General features: G+C 44.8%; 1 protein-coding gene across 1 annotated transcript; it reads right to left on the bottom strand.

The window, feature by feature from the left end:
* Nucleotides 1-1,169: 1,169 nt before the first annotated feature.
* On the bottom strand, nt 1,170-9,294 carry eif3m (eukaryotic translation initiation factor 3, subunit M). Its single transcript, XM_071400796.1, has 11 exons — nt 9,123-9,294; nt 8,143-8,275; nt 7,597-7,735; nt 5,850-5,973; nt 5,519-5,613; nt 4,878-4,961; nt 4,658-4,757; nt 4,372-4,453; nt 2,453-2,596; nt 2,042-2,102; nt 1,170-1,410 (listed from the first exon to the last, which is right to left on the bottom strand). The coding sequence occupies exons 1-11, from the start codon at nt 9,162-9,164 to the stop codon at nt 1,287-1,289; spliced, it is 1,128 nt and encodes a 375-aa protein (XP_071256897.1). The 5' UTR covers nt 9,165-9,294; the 3' UTR covers nt 1,170-1,286.
* Nucleotides 9,295-16,775: the final 7,481 nt, after the last annotated feature.

The following is a 16,775-nucleotide window of genomic DNA, read 5'->3' as shown; positions in this document are numbered from 1 at the left end:
ACACAGCTTTCTGTTTGGTTTTGGCTCTGCCCAGTAGACTGGCAAACAATGGTGTTGCTCCCTTCCTCATGCTCTCTTCAAAGTAGACTTTGTTTTGACTGACAAATAACCGTTGTATTTCTGCTGTCTAAATGAACTGTGCAGTGATGCAAAATATTTTTGGAGAAAGTCCATTACAATGTAAAGGCACATTGTCTTGCAATTTGTTGTCTACAGTGTGACAGCAGTGGTGTTTTAGCAAGGAGTTTGACACTACTTCTGTGCTTCATCAACTACATTTCATCAGTCCGCGAGGGAGAGAACCTTTCATATCTAATGCCTGATCCAACACATGCACCAGCACAGTTCACAACATAATGCTCTGGAATGCTCTAGAGATGAGATTTTAACACACCGGTGTAACAGCCAATCATTTGTCCTCTTACAGCATTAGGAGGGAGCGGATTTCCATTCGGGTCAGCTCATTAGTGTATTTTGTGGACATTTTCTCTTTTATCATTCAGAATTGTCCAACAGTGTCCAGGGCTGTTGAAGTGTTTTAACGTTTCCTGTTGACGTTTTGCATGAAATAAGATGGACCAGGCTAGTGCACGGAATGTGGTCGATGCCAGTCGCTAGTCTTCTGTGGAAGTGGCACAGATAAAGAGAAGACCAGTCATTCCATAAATATTACAGAAAATGTTTAATCTTGAGTGAAATCATTCAACTGCTTTGTATTAGAGGTGGGAGACCATTGAGATAGGACACGGTATTCCTAACCTGTGTAACAAGGTCAAACTGACACTGGATCAGTTTCCCAACACCTCACCCACAGTGTAAAAAGATAGCGCTGAAAGTAACACTGCTCTGACCTCAGCTGAGGAGTCAGGTTGATAGCACTGATGAGAGTAGGGTCTATAAAGTTCTTAATCAGGTGACCCATTTGTCACCCTCAGTAACAGGCCCCGTCACCCCCCCATCTCACATTGCCACTCTGGGTCTAACTAGAACCAGATGCTCCGGGTCGCCAGGTGAAGAGCAACCATTAACACAACAGACAGCAGCTTCTCTGGAGAACAAGGTCACTGCTGATGTTCGCATGTGATGCTGAAACTTCTGCGATACCACTTGCCCCTGTAAACAGCTAGACATGATTTACATCTGGTATTAAGACAAGCAAAACCACCATGGAAGATCTCAATTAGTCTTTTATTGGGTGAATATAAAAATGGTGACAAGATTCAACCAAGGGAGTTTGACAAAGGAAAGGGGAAAGTTTTTTTTAAAGAGGGTTTGAGAGAGAGATCTTAAGCGGAGGGGGACAGGGTCTGGAGGCTGGTCTTCACAGTTGCCAAATTGCCCTTCCAGGAGCTGAGACTGTCGTAGAGCTGCTGCCACTGCTGCTTGCCGAAGGTGCGGTGTGTGCTGTGGCTGATGGGGGCAGAGATGAAGACACATGGTTAGGGAAAGGGGAGCATAATGCCATTCCTGGCAACCCTGAAAGGTATCATTGGAAATCTTAGAGCTTTGAGTCTCCCTCTGACAAAGTAGTGCCTAATACGTCTGAAGTACCTAGAGGGAAGACATTTTCCTTGTCATACACACAACCAAACCCTATGATTCATAGGTATGCATAGAACATACCACAACCGTAAGCACCAATCAGATCAGAGTCAAACGGAACCTTCTTTGTAGCACAGAATAAAAATAGATGTCTAGATTTCCTTTGCGGAAACCCATCAACAATAGCATTTATACTCAACTGGCAAAACAAAAGCCTCCAAAGGCGAAAAAAAGTATTTCTGTACAGCAACACAAGAACAAAGACCAACTGTATGGTTTTATAGTGGGGAGCTCTGAAGAACGCTTGTCAGAAACCTTGAGCTGATTGCTACACAGTAAAGAGTCTCTATTACAGGGTCGTTCATTAGGTACCAAACTGAAGAAAAAGGGAGGGACTACTACAACGCCAGTTTCCGTTTTCTGTTGCAAAATGTTTCGCTACATTGCGCCTTAATGATTAGAATGCCATGTTTTTTTATTATTATTATTTTTGGCTTACCTCACGATAACCTTTCGCTGTGTCTGGTCAATCTTGCAGTACACCATCTTAGTCCGAACGGCTACAGACAAAAGACACAGGAAGACATTGAGAGAGGTGGGCGGCAGACAAGAGGGAGTATCCGTGTGTCAAGGCAACCCTCAAACACATTAGAGACTTCTGAGAGAGCGACCAACGTCACAGTAACAATAAGGATACTAACTCCTACATGTCTGCTGCTGTGACAGTTTGGTTCCTCAATTTGTCAAAAAATAATAATCTACAGACAACATCCTGTTTTTACCATTTTAACCTTTTGTGTTTCTAGATGTTAGGTGGACTGTTGCATTGAGGGGGAATTCCAGCGTTGTCAGGGGGGAGTATAGTATTATTAGAGAGAGTGTGTGGGTCAGATTGAGGCGGTGTTGGTACCGTCGATGACGAAGGCTTCTACTTGGTCTTCTTCTAACTGCAGCTCCTGCTGCATGGTGTCAAAGGAGATCTCTTTAAACTCCACCGCCATGCCCATGAACGTCAGCAGACACATCTTAGCCATGTTCTGCTCATGGTTCAGACCTGGGGACAGGAAGACAGTCAATAACACACAGGACTAACATCATGGTTGACACCTGGGGACAGGAAGACAGTCAATAACACACAGGACTAACATCATGGTTCAGACCTGGGGACAGGAAGACAGTCAATAACACACAGGACTAACATCATGGTTGACACCTGGGGACAGGAAGACAGTCAATAACACACAGGACTAACATCATGGTTGACACCTGGGGACAGGAAGACAGTCAATAACACACAGGACTAACATCATGGTTCAGACCTGGGGACAGGAAGACAGTCAATAACACACAGGACTAACATCATGGTTGAGACCTGGGGACAGGAAGACAGTCAATAACACACAGGACTAACATCATGGTTCAGACCTGGGGACAGGAAGACAGTCAATAACACACAGGACTAACATCATGGTTCAGACCTGGGGACAGGAAGACAGTCAATAAAACACAGGACTAACATCATGGTTCAGACCTGGGGACAGGAAGACAGTCAATAAAACACAGGACTAACATCATGGTTCAGACCTGGGGACAGGAAGACAGTCAATAACACACAGGACTAACATCATGGTTCAGACCTGGGGACAGGAAGCCAGTCAATAACACACAGGACTAACATCATGGTTCAGACCTGGGGACAGGAAGACAGTCAATAAAACACAGGACTAACATCATGGTTGAGACCTGGGGACAGGAAGACAGTCAATAACACACAGGACTAACATCATGGTTCAGACCTGGGGACAGGAAGAGAGTCAATAAAACACAGGACAAACATCATGGTTGAGACCTGGGGACAGGAAGACAGTCAATAACACACAGGACTAACATCATGGTTGACACCTGGGGACAGGAAGACAGTCAATAAAACACAGGACTAACATCATGGTTGACACCTGGGGACAGGAAGACAGTCAACAACACACAGGACTAACATGGTTGACACCTGGGGACAGGACTAACATCATGGTTGACACCTGGGGACAGGAAGACAGTCAATAACACACAGGACTAACATGGTTGACACCTGGGGACAGGAAGAGAGTTATTGAAACACAGGAATAACAAGACATGACAATGAAATAGATATCAATCAATGACAGGTCACCAACTCTTAGGTACCATTAATCATGAGATCATTAACTATAATTACTGAATGCACATTAATTGTCAGTTGGCTGGGTGATGAAGAATGTAATTGACTAAGGTTCAAACTCTCAGGGCGACCTTGGAGGGAAACTCCAAGAGGTAATCATTCTGTGATGAACACACAAGCACACTCAATTCCACTTGACTCAGGGAGGGTCCCTTGGCTAATTGCCTCTGTGCCCAGCAGTGTGGAACTACAGTGACTAGGCATATTAACACAAACACCACCATGTCTGCAGTGAGAGCCAAAACCACCTGACTTATGTGGGAGGACCAACCATGATAATTGGACCACTACGTTCTCAGCAGTGTGTGTGTGTGTGGACAGAGAAACACTGCTGACACACACACATTCCAACCCTGTATCCACAGAGGTCAGCGATTTAGGCTAGGCAGGGTGTGTGCTAGGCAGGGTGTGTGCTAGGCAGGGTGTGTGCTAGGCAGGGTGTGTGCTAGGCAGGGTGTGTGCTAGGCAGGGTGTGTGCTAGGCAGGGTGTGTGCTAGGCAGGGTGTGTGCTAGGCAGGGTGTGTGCTAGGCAGGGTGTGTCCCTCCCGGGGGATTTGATCTCTGCAGTCAGGTCACTAGCCGCGAGGTAGCCCCATTGAGTCTTGATCACTCACCGAGGGAATCGATGAAGTCTTTGTTGCTCTGGTAAAACTTCACGTAGGCAGCTAGCTTTGCACTCACAAAGATGGTTAGGAGCTGTGAACGAAGGAGAGAGCGAGAGAAGTGTAAGGCAATGTAGTCACTGTTAAAACAATCAGGTAATAATGTAGCATCATTGTTATGAATGGATTCATATGAACCTATTAAATCCTCCGCTGTGGCGCCAACAACAGAGTTCAAATGTCACGGCCTTGTTAACAGCAGGATGAGCTGTTCCCTGAGCTGGGCTTCAGTACTCACATCGTGGAGGAGTTCTCCCTCTAGGAAGCGGACAGGTTTGAGGGCCAGGAGGTGGTCCAACAGGAAGGTGTTGGGGTCTTTCAGGGCTCGTACAATGCATCTGGAGGGAGGAACCACAGAGGGGTGAGTGACAGCAAAGACAGCCAGTCATGTGTCAGATCTTGCAGTTATGATGGTAGGATAACAGTAGGATAACAGTAGGATAGAGGTGTGTGTGTACCTGTGGGCATCAACGCGTGCTTGTGAAGCGTTGTCCTCTGTGTAACTCCCCAGCAGCTCCACCATCACCTTAGCTGCAGCCTCGCTGCAGAGGAACACACACACTCAGTTACAAGAACCAGCTCAAGAAAAATACAAACACATATCCCATTGTACTGAGGAATTACTTTTAGAAAAATATGGAAAACAAACAATCATAACAGAGAGTGAATGTGCCGGCGACACCACCAGGCACCAGACTGTGTCGACGACACCACCAGGCACCAGACTGTGTCGACGACACCACCAGGCACCAGACTGTGTCGACGACACCACCAGGCACCAGACTGTGTCGACGACACCACCAGGCACCAGACTGTGTCGACGACACCACCAGGCACCAGACTGTGTCGACGACACCACCAGGCACCAGACTGTGTCGACGACACCACCAGGCACCAGACTGTGTCGACGACACCACCAGGCACCAGACTGTGTCGACGACACCACCAGGCACCAGACTGTGTCGACGACACCACCAGGCACCAGACTGTGTCGACGACACCACCAGGCTGTGTTGATGACACCACCAGGCACCAGACTGTGTCGACGACACCACCAGGCTGTGTTGATGACACCACCAGGCTGTGTGTAGTTAGTTACCTCTTCTTACATTCGACCAGGGCCTCGTACACCAGCCTTAGCAGTGTGTGTTTCTTCTCTGTGTTCAGGTTCCAGTCTGTGATCCACTTACGCACCTGAACCACAAACACACAAGCAGAGCCATGGAAACGTCAATCATCCTTCCTCTACAATGTCTTGTTCCTGCACAGAGCCCTTACATGTGACTGGTAAAGTGTGGTCTGAGCGAATTAGATGAGCACATAGGTGAGAGTGACAGTGTATGGCGAGTGTGCATGGTGAGAGTGACAGTGTATGGTGCGTGTGCATGGTGAGAGTGACAGTGTATGGTGCGTGTGCACGGTGAGCGTACCTGGTCGAGGTCCGTGGGGATGAAAGCGATGGCGTTGCAGGTGGTTGCTACCTTGATGAGGCTGCAGTAGACTGTGTACCTCACTGGGGCTGTCTCATCCATACCATGGAACAGGTTACTCAGCCTACACAACCAAAACTATACACATTAACTTGACCATTAAGACATGGCTTACGGTTAGTGTTTACAAGGGTCCCACTTCTTCCATAGTGCATAAACAAACCCAAATCTTGGGTCGCTGACCCCATTAACTTGTTTGGGATAGGGGGCAGCATTTTCACTTTTGCATGAATAGCGTGCCCAGAGTGAACTGCCTCCTACTCAGTCCCAGATGCTAATATATGCATATTAGTAGTAGTATTGGATAGAAAACACTCTGAAGTTTCTAAAACTGTTTGAATGATGTCTGTGAGTATAACAGAACTCATATGGCATGCAAAAACCTGAGAAACAATCCAAACAGGATGTGGGGAAATCTGAGGTTTGTAGTTTTTGAACTCACCCCTATCGAATACACGGTGGGATATGGGTTATTTTTTCACTTCCTAAGGCTTCCACTAGATGTCAACCGTGTTTAGAACGTTGTTTCAGGCTGCTCATGTGAAGGGGGGGGGCTGTTTGACTAAGGGGTCTGCCTACAGCCTCGTTCTCAGTCACGCGCTTTCACTTGAGAGGTTGCTCTCGTTCCAGTGCTTTTCTACAGACAATGGAATTGTACGGTTGGAACATTATTGAACTTATGATAAAAACATCCTAAAGATTGATTCTATACTTAGTTTGACAAGTTTCTTCGAACTGTAATATAACTTTTTGAACGTTTCGTCTGAATGGACCAGATTGTGCTTTTGGATTTGTTTACCAAACGCCCTAACAAAAGAAGCTATTGGACATAAATGGACATAAATGATGGACATTATCGAACAAAACAAGCATTTATTGTGGAACTGCGATTCCTGGGAGTGCATTCTGATGAAGATCAAAGGTAAGTGAATATTTCTAATGCTATTTATGAATAATGTTGACTACCCAACATGGCGGATATTTCTCTGGCTGGTTTGGGCTCTGAGCGCCGTTCTCAGATTATTCTTTTTCCGTAAAGTTTTTTTGAAATCTGACACAGCAGTTGCATTAAGGAGAAGTGTATCTAAAGTTTCATGTATAATAGCTGTATTTTCATCAACATTTATTATGAGTATTTCTGTGAATTCATGTGGCTCTCTGCAATATCACTGCATGTTTTGGAACTACTGAATCTAATGTAAAATAAGATTTTTGGATATAAATATGAACTTTACCGAACAAAACATACATGTATTGTGTAACATGAAGTCCTATGAGTGTCATCTGATGAAGATCATCAAAGGTTAGTGATTAATTTTATCTCTATTTGTGCTTTTTGTGACTCGTCTCTTTGGCTGGAAAAATGGCTGGGTTTTTCTGTGACCTAACATAATCGTTTGTGGAGCTTTCGCTGTAAAGCATTTTTTAAATCAGACACTGTGGCTGGATTAACGAGAATTTTATCTTTAAAATGGTGCCTAATACTTGTATGTTTGAGAAATTTGATTTATGAGATTTCTGTTGATTTGTATTTGCCCTGCAATTTTATTGGCTGTTGGCGAGCGGAACCCCAGTCCTAGACAGGTTAACTATGTCCGAGTGCTCCAGGCATCTAGTGGGTGGCTGCATACTTCACCGGTCAGGGAAGACTAGTAGAGAACAGAGATAGATGAATGTGTGGACTTACAGCTGCATCCTGAGGGAAGGCCTCTCTCCCTCTCGGGACTTGACCAGCTTCTCACACAGACTCTCGATCAGGGTCTCCTGTTTCTCCGCCTCCAGGATGAGTAGCAGCGACACTATGCTGTTCATCACACTCTCCACTTCTACAGAGAGGGGAGAAAGAGACAACTATCAATCACAATGACACCATTCATTATGATTCAAGACTCATTCATACAAGCCACTTTTAGGAGGAAACAGAAAAACAAACATAAGTGGGGGTCCAGGAGAAAACAAAAGGATAGGATGGGTAGGGAGATGGAAAGAAAAACAGCAGAGGTAGAAACAGCAGATGAATTAAGGGAACAAGACAAGGAGGCGGCTGACAGACAGAAAGACAAGAGTGAGAGAGGACAGTTTACAGTTCATGTGTGTGCTGACATCAAGCAGACAGGTGTATCTGTAGATGCCTTGGGCATGTTTGCCTTCTCTACATGGATACATCACCAATGTGAGCAGTCCTTTAGAAGTGCCACTGGCTATAGGTTAGCGTTTCCCTGGTGTCACTCACCTTTATCGTCATCCTTGAGGCAGACGTCACAGGCCTCGATGATTTGAGCCAGGTCCACATGGAGACCGCCTTCCGAGTTTTCCTCTGAGATCTCTGCTCCTTTGGCTTTGATGTAGGCCCTGAGCTCTGAGGCCTGTCAACAACAACACGTTATAAAAGAACAGGGGTGTATTTATTAGTCGGATTCCGTTGCAAAACATTTTGTCTGTGAAACCAAACGTAAAAACGTTCTGCAACTAAAACTACAGTTTCTATTGGGTCCTTTCCCATTTCCTTCTGTTTGGTTCCTTGAGTAAACAGTAAATGTTTTCCGTTGTAAAACGTTTTTCAACGGAATCAGACTAATGAATACACCCCAGATTAAACAAACTACAGACACAGCGATGACACTTAGTCCAATAACAAAACATGCACTACTTAACAGCTGTCATTAGAGATATTTAAATTGTACATTTGATTAAGGCTGCACAATGACGTATTTTCCTTCTCCAAGCCTTACAGCTGGCAGTTAATCTATACATTACAACTAGCTTGTGTCTTCATCCAAAGCTAGTCAACTATTCTAACCAGTTAGCTAGCTACATTGGGTGCAAACATTGAAAAAAATTGTTGATGTTGTAGACTGCAACTAACTGTTAGCTAGTTACCTAACGTACATTCCTAGTTACGTGTAAAACAAATGCATCAGCTGGCAATACGTTGCATTAAGTAAACACACATCACGGGGATATAGCTAAAGTTTACAAAGAGATCTAGATCCATTTAACTGGGGGTAAAAATGGAACCAGCTGTAAAGTTAGCATGCTAGCTAACAAACAGCTAGGCTAACTAGCTAGTGTACTGATCATAGTCATTGACTCATGTCTAACGGTAGCATGCTAATGTTATCTGGCATGTCATCCTTTGTCGTAACGTTACATATCGACATGAGTGTGCTCATTCTTTTTTTTTTAACTATTACTAAAACACTTCAATCGTACCTGGTCCTCTTCGGTTATGTCGATAAATGCTGGGACACTCATTTTATAATTATTTTAGTGAGCCTAGATCAAATCCACGCTCGCACTACCGCTGAGGACACCGGAAAAGAAAACGTTTTACTACCGGCAAACATGATGCACTTCCGGGTCATCCTGTTAAAGTGACCGTAGTGATAATTCAGTTGGACTGGACTTTTTTCATATTGTTTCATACAAAATGCTTAGGTAGCCTAACCTCTACATTTACAACATACGGCCAAACGATGTAATGTTTATTCGCTTTTGATTATGTAATTATTATACAATGTAACCATTTAGTTTTTGTTCCCCCCACCAGTTGTTACATTTTTAAATGTAAACTTTATTTAACTAGGCAAGTCAGTTAAGAACAAATTCTTATTTAGAATGATGGCCGGCCGGCCAGACGACGCTGGGCCAATTGTGCACCGCTCTATGGGACTCCCAATCAAGGCCGGTTGTGATACAGCCTGGATTCAAACCAGGGTGTCTGTAGTGACGCTTCTAGCACTGAGATGCAGCGCCACTCGGGAGCCCCGAGCCCCAGTTTCTTTGAGAACATCCTACAATCTCGTTGATAAACACTTTTATTGAAGGATTTCAATAAGGACTCCCGAGATACTAAATGTGTGAAACAGGTAGTGGAAGCATATAATTCTGTTTATTTTGCTAGATGACTTATGCACCATCTGGAAATGGATAACCTCAGCTTGAGCGCTCCGAAAAGAACAGACAGGGTTCAAAGTGTATGGTCAGGGTCACAAGTTAACGAGACCCACTGCCATGGTCCATGCCATCCTTTCTCCTCTTCTTATCCAGGTATCAATCGCTCATCTGGGGGGCTAGTCCCAGGATGTCTTGGCTGAGAGTTACAGTGGTAGAGGTGATCCTCGGACGGAGGTTATCTGGCTGAGTTACCTCTCTGTTCGGACCACCGTGACTTTCCCCAGAGTTGACACCGGAAACAATGTGAGCATCAGAGGGGAGCAGCTTTACACAGCCCTCCCACTGACCCAGCGATATGGCACCAGGGCCTGTATATCAAGTGGGATGCTGTGATTTAGTCAGCCGCAGTGGCAGGCCACTTTCCCCTGGAGTGATTGAGGTGGGGGGGCTTAAGAGTAACTGGAGATGCAATTGCCCCTAAAAGCTGGCTCAGGTTACAAGCTATTGGGGTGTAAAGCCATACATCTTCAGGTTAAGAGTAAAGCCAAGCACCCTCCACACCCAAACAATGGTGGTCTCTTCTTTCCTCTTCACTGTCTCATAAAACGGATACTATCCTGACCTTGGATACCAAGTCTTGGTGGGTTAACTTTCTCAACTTTACTCAGCCATACAGTACTGTTTCCTCTATAACCTGAAGAGCAGTTTGCTGTAATCCATGTCTACGTATGTTGCCCATTTGAGACACTTTGACGTGGCATAGAAATGGCTTTTTAACTTATCTAATAGCAGTGAGATATGAACTGCACATAGGTCACAGTTTGCTTATAACAAGTCATTCCTGTTTGATTACAGGAATATTTCACATCATGAAATGGAGAGAGAGAGAGCGGCCAGACCATAATTCCTGGAGAGTCTGCCAGTCAGATATGTCACGTTGCAGTTACAGTTTAGACCAAGTTAGACCAACCGAGTTCATTTTTATTATGTTTAGTAGGATAAGGATCTTAAAATAGGGAGCTACGGGTAAATGGTCGGTGGAGTGTTTCACCATGGCCCCTGTACAATGTGTAACACTCATCAGCCTGAGAGTGCCTGGTACCAAGCACCAAGCTCCCCCCTCACTCTCTCCTTGCCCTCTTTGGCTGTCACAGCCAGGAATTTATGGCCGCTTCTACTCCCAAAGTGTGCTTGCTTGTGTAACTCTGAGCATTTCATTAGGTGATTAACAACTGTTGTCAAGTGCCTGTTGTATTTCAACTGCAGAATAAAAGTGTATTTTTTATGGTTTTGAAGCTCCAGATGCATACGAGTCATTGTTTGTCTTTTTTAGGAGAAGCTTTAAAACGCCAGGTTTTGATATGATCCTCTGTATGTAACAGAGAGGGCATATCTTCCTATGGTTAGATCCCGCTGGGCAGAAACTGGTTGAATCAATGTTGTTTCCACGTCATTTCAACAAAGAAATTCAAAGCGATGACGTTGAATCAACATGGAAAAAGTCATCAACATAAGGGAATTTTGTATGTTTTTTCACCCAACTTTTAACCTAAATCCAATGATCTGGTGAAATGTTTTGTTGAATTCACGTTAGTTGAAAATTAAACCAAAATTTGACCGCAAAATGAAGTCTGTGGTCAGGGTATAAGCCGCAGACATTATGAGGCATGGTCTTACAGGTTCATTGGACTGAAACATTACTTGGTCCACTGTGTAATAATGTGTCTGTCTTATTTCTCATAGCCAGGCTGACCTCACTCTGACCCAATATACCTTGTATGTGTGTGTGTGTGTGTGTGTGTGTGTGTGTGTGTGTGTGTGTGTGTGTGTGTGTGTGTGTGTGTGTGTGTGTGTGTGTGTGTGTGTGTGTGTGTGTGTGTGTGTGTGTGTGTGTGTGTGTGTGTGTGTGTGTGTGTGTGTGTGTGTGTGTGTGTGTATTGAAGTGTTAGTGCACATTTCAGTAGAAAATGACTGGTCAGTCAGCCTTATTAGCTATTGCAGTATGTGTGTGACTCATCGTCAGAGTTTGATCGCAAGAAATGGTTGGTACATGACTGTTTCAGTCATGTTTCTGAGTAGCAGATCATTTAGGTTTGCTGTGCCACACTGCTATCAGAGTGTGAATTATTCAGAAATTCAGCATAAAGGAATGTCCTCAATGACATCAGCTATAGCAATGGCAGAGATGAACCCGTCCTCTCTTTGACATTATGGGGGTGTGAAAGGAAAAGGCTGTATTAGGAGAGGATTTAGTTTAGGTGTCTGTTTTCTCAGCCAGGTGTAGCCTACTAACCCTAACCCATCACGTAAATCGCTCTCATGATCATCATCACACAACATGGCCGCCCAACTTTCTCCCTCTGGTTCCCACTGTCCTCCTCACCTCCCCAACCACTGTCCAATCCCCTGCCCTGGGCTCATCTATCAGACTAGCAGTGACCTCATCAAAGAGCGCCTCGCTTGAGTGAGCACTGGAATAAGACCAAGTTTCCCCTAAAAAACGGCTATATGGTCAGTTTTGCCATTTCATCCTGTATGTAGGTACCGGCTCGCCAAGTCTTGGTCCAAAAGGCTTCTTAATAGCGTCTACCCCCAAGCCATAAGACTCCTGAACAGCTAATCAAATAGCTACCCAGACTATTTGAATTGTTGGTTTAAGGGCTTGTAAGTAAGCATTTCACTGTAAGGTCTACACCTGTTGTATTCTGCACATGCGACAAATGAAATGTGATTATATTTTTTATTTGAATGGTTCAGGTTAGGATTTGAGGGTGGTAAACTAATCCTAAATTGTAATGTATGCCATTGTGTGCCAGTCAGAGGTCTATCGTGGTGTAGAATTGTAATGGTGAGAAGCAGATGTATTCTATCAGAACTTTTCAGTGTTATGATAGAAGTATGCAATGATGTGGACCCCCCTAAATATTCTACCCCTCCCTACACATTTACATTTACATTTAAGTCATTTAGCAGACGCTCTTATCCAGAGCGACTTACAAGTTGGTGCATTCACCTTATGATATCCAGTGGAACAACCACTTTACAATAGTGCATCTAACTCTTTTAAGGGGGGGGGGGGGGGTTAGAAGGATTACTTTATCCTATCCTAGGTATTCCTTAAAGAGGTGGTGTTTCAGGTGTTTCCGGAAGGTGGTGATTGACTCCGCTGACCTGGCGTCGTGGGGGAGTTTGTTCCACCATTGGGGTGCCAGAGCAGCGAACAGTTTTGACTGGGCTGAGCGGGAGCTGTACTTCCTCAGAGGTAGGGAGGCGAGCAGGCCAGAGGTGGATGAACGCAGTGCACACCTCTTGCACACACACAATGTACTTCATCTAAAATAAACATGTGGACCTTATGTTGTTCATCTAGTTGATTACTTGTTTTCTCTCAAAGCATCAGACATGACCTTTGGCGTAGTCGGAATGATTTCCCATGACGATCTGCCTCCCCGTGTGTGTGTGTTTTCACATGCATGTTTGTCTGTGCTCGCCTGTGTGTATCTTGATAGATGCTGCATGTCTGTGGTCTGCTTAGATAGCGGTTCAATGACTGTGATCCATTATCTGGCCAGACACTAGATAATCAATACTGAAAGGGAGTCACGATCTGATGGACCTCTGACCTGCCAGATTGGGAAAGAAAAAAGATACCCTAAACGAGGTGACAAAATATTTTTAATTTAAATATTAGTTTCCTATTTCACACACACAGAAGCCAAATGTGGACTTTTATTTTACACCTTCAGGAGAATAGCATTTCACACCATAATCTGCCACGTAGGACCACTGTTTTACCAGGATTCATTTACATACTGGGCATAACTATGTCCACAAAAGAAACATACGGTATAAAACACTGACATCAGTCACATGCCATATCTCTTAATGAGCACATACCAACTCCATATCACTAAGAAGTTGGCTAACGATCAAACTGTGGGTGAACAGTTAGCATTGAGCTATCTGAGGTCATTAATTCCCCTTTGTGGAATATGTGTGCTCTGTTTCAACCTAATGTCATGAACAAGGAGCCACAATCTGCTAAGAATCCCATCTGAAGGACCCAGTCAGTGCAGCGGAAATGGGAAGGGGGCTTTGGGAATGATAGATTGGCCTCTTGTCATCATAGAGTGTTTACACAACATACACTGACTACAAAGAGAGACTGAGTTTAGAAAGGAGAAGGAAAAAGGAATATGTTTAGATTTTTTTGTGGGGGGGATACTATGTGACTAGAGCGTAGTGTGGCACGCATACGATATCATCACAGATCACAGACGTTGGGGTGGCGGTCTATGTATATTTGTAAACAACAGTTGGTGCACGACATCTAAGGAAGTCTCAAGGTAGAGTATCTCATGATAAGCTGTAAACCACACTATCTACCTAGAGAGTTTTTATCTGTATATTTCGTAGCTGTCTACATACCCCCACAGACTGATGCTGGCACTAAGAAAGCACTCAATGAGCTGCATTCCGCCATAAGCAAACAGGAAAATGCTCATCCAGAGGCGGCGCTCCTAGTGGCCGGAGACTTTAATGCAGGGAAACTTAAATCAGTTTTACCTCATTTCTATCAGCAAGTTAAATGTGCAACCAGAGGGAAAGAAACTCTAGACCACCTTAACTCCACACACAGAGAAGCGTACAAAGCTCTCCCTCGCCCTCCGTTTGACAAATCTGACCATAATTATATCCTCCTGATTCCTGCTTACAAGCAAAAATGAAAGCAGGACGCACCAGTGACTCGGTCAATAAAAAAAGTGTTCAGATGAAGCAGATGCTAAGCTACAGGACTGTTTTGCCATCACAGACTGGAATATATTCCAGGATTCTTCCGATGGCATTGAGGAGTACATCGCATCAGTCACTGGCTTCATCAATAAGTGCATCGATGACGTCGTCCCCACTGTGACTGTACATACCCCAACCAGAAGCCATGGATTACAGGCAACATCCGCACTGAGCTAAAGGGTAGAGCTGCCGCTTTCAAGGAGCGGGACTCTAACCTGGAAGCTTATAAAAAATCCTATGCCCTCCGACGAACCATCAAACAGACAAAGCTTCAAAACATGACTAAGATCGAATCGTACTACACCGGCTCCGATGCTTGTCGGATGTGGCAGGCCTTGCAAACTATTACAGACTACAAAGGAAAGCAGTGACACGAGCCTACCAGACGAGATAAATTACTTATATGCTCGCTTCGAGGCAGGCAACACTGAAACATGCATGAGGGCATCAGCTGTTCCGGACGACTGCGTGATCATGCTCTCTGCAGCCGATGTAAGTAAGACCTTTAAACAGGTCAGAGTCAGACGGATTACCAGGACGTGTACTCCGAACATGCGCTGACTAAATGGCAAGTGTCAGATCCACAGATGATGCAATCTTTATTGCACTCCACACTACCCTTTCACACCTAGAAAAAAGGAACACCTATGTGAGAATGCTATTCATTGACTACAGCTTAGCATTCAACACCATAGTGCCCTCAAAGCTCATTACTAAGCTAAGGACCCTGGGACTGAACACCTCCCTCTGCAACTGGATCCTGGACTTCCTGACGGGCCGCCCCCAGGTGGTAAGGGTAGGTAACAACATTGATTCTCAACACGGGGGCCCCTTAGGGGTGCGTGCTCAGTCCCCTCCTGTACTCCCTGTTCACTCATGACTGCACGGCCAGGTACGACTCCAACACTATCATTAAGTTTTCCGATGACACAACAGTGGTAGGCCTGATCACCGACAACGACGAGACAGCCTATAAGGAGGAGGTCAGAGACCTGACCGTGTGCTGCAAGGACAACAACCTCTCCCTCAACGTGATTAAGACAAAGGAGATGATTGTGGACTACAGGAAAAGGAGGACCGAGCACGCCCCCATTCTCATTGACGGGGCTGTAATGCAGCAGGTTGAGAGCTTCAAGTTTCTTGGCATCCACATCACCAACAAACTAACATGGTCCAAGCACACCAAGACAGTCATGAAGAGGGCACGACAAAACCTATTCCCCCTCAGGAGACTGAAAGTATTTGGCATGGGTCCTCAGATCCTCAAAAGGTTCTACAGCTGCACTATCGAGAGCATCCTGACGGGTTGCATCAGTGCCTGGTATGGCAACTGCTCGGCCTCCGACCGCAAGGCACTACAGAGGGTAGTGCATACGGCCCAGTACATCACCGGGGCCAAGCTCCTGCCATCGAGGACCTCTATACCAGGCGGTGTCAGAGGGAGGTCCTAAAAATTGTCAAATACTCCAGCCACCCTAGTCATAGACTGTTCTCTCTGCTACCGCACGGCACGCGGTACCAGAGCACCAAGTCTAGGAGGCTTCTAAACAGCTTCTAACCCCAAGCCATAAGACTCCTGAACATCTAATCAAATGACTACCCCAACTATTTGCATTGCCCCCCCACCCCCTATTTTACGCTGCTGCTACTCTCTGTTATTATCTATGCATAGTCACATTAATAACTCTACCTATATGTACATATTACCTCAGTAACCTTGACTAACCGGTGTCCCCGCACATTGACTCTGTACCGGTACCCACTGTACATGGCCTCACTACTGTTATTTTACTGCTGCTCTTTAATTATTTGTTAGTTTTATTTCTAACTTTTTAAAAGTATTTTTCTTAAAACTGCATTGTTGGTTAAGGGCTTGTAAGTAAGCATTTCACTGTAAGGTCTACACCTGTTTTGATTTGATCACACATGTTATTAAAGCAGATATATACCCTGTTGTTGAGTGGTGTATTCATTTCCCAGTATACCTTGATGCATGTTAAAGTACTTGACTTTGAGATTTTCTCCTGAACTGTGCCATTTATTTAATCAACTTCCACTGGCGAATGACCTCAGGAAACTGGTCACACTAAGATAAGAATCAGACCCAGAAGTACAAACATATCATCCTCACACATAGTCTCTGGATGACCGTGCTGACAACCTGTCTCATGGGTC

The sequence above is a fragment of the Salvelinus alpinus genome, chromosome 5, assembly GCF_045679555.1.
Source record: "Salvelinus alpinus chromosome 5, SLU_Salpinus.1, whole genome shotgun sequence".
Lineage (NCBI taxonomy): Eukaryota > Metazoa > Chordata > Actinopteri > Salmoniformes > Salmonidae > Salvelinus > Salvelinus alpinus.
This window is presented reverse-complemented; position numbering and strand designations above follow the sequence as displayed.

Bases quoted from the DNA above. Each gene is read 5' to 3' on its own strand.
- eif3m (XM_071400796.1), bottom strand. From the start codon at position 9,164: ATGAGTGTCCCAGCATTTATCGACATAACCGAAGAGGACCAG. The intron at 4,962-5,518 runs GTAACTAACTAC...GTTCCTCTGCAG, and splicing joins CTGGTCGAATGTAAGAAGAG to CGAGGCTGCAGCTAAGGTGA. The intron at 2,103-2,452 runs GTACCAACACCG...TTTTGTCTGTAG, and splicing joins AGAAGCCTTCGTCATCGACG to CCGTTCGGACTAAGATGGTG.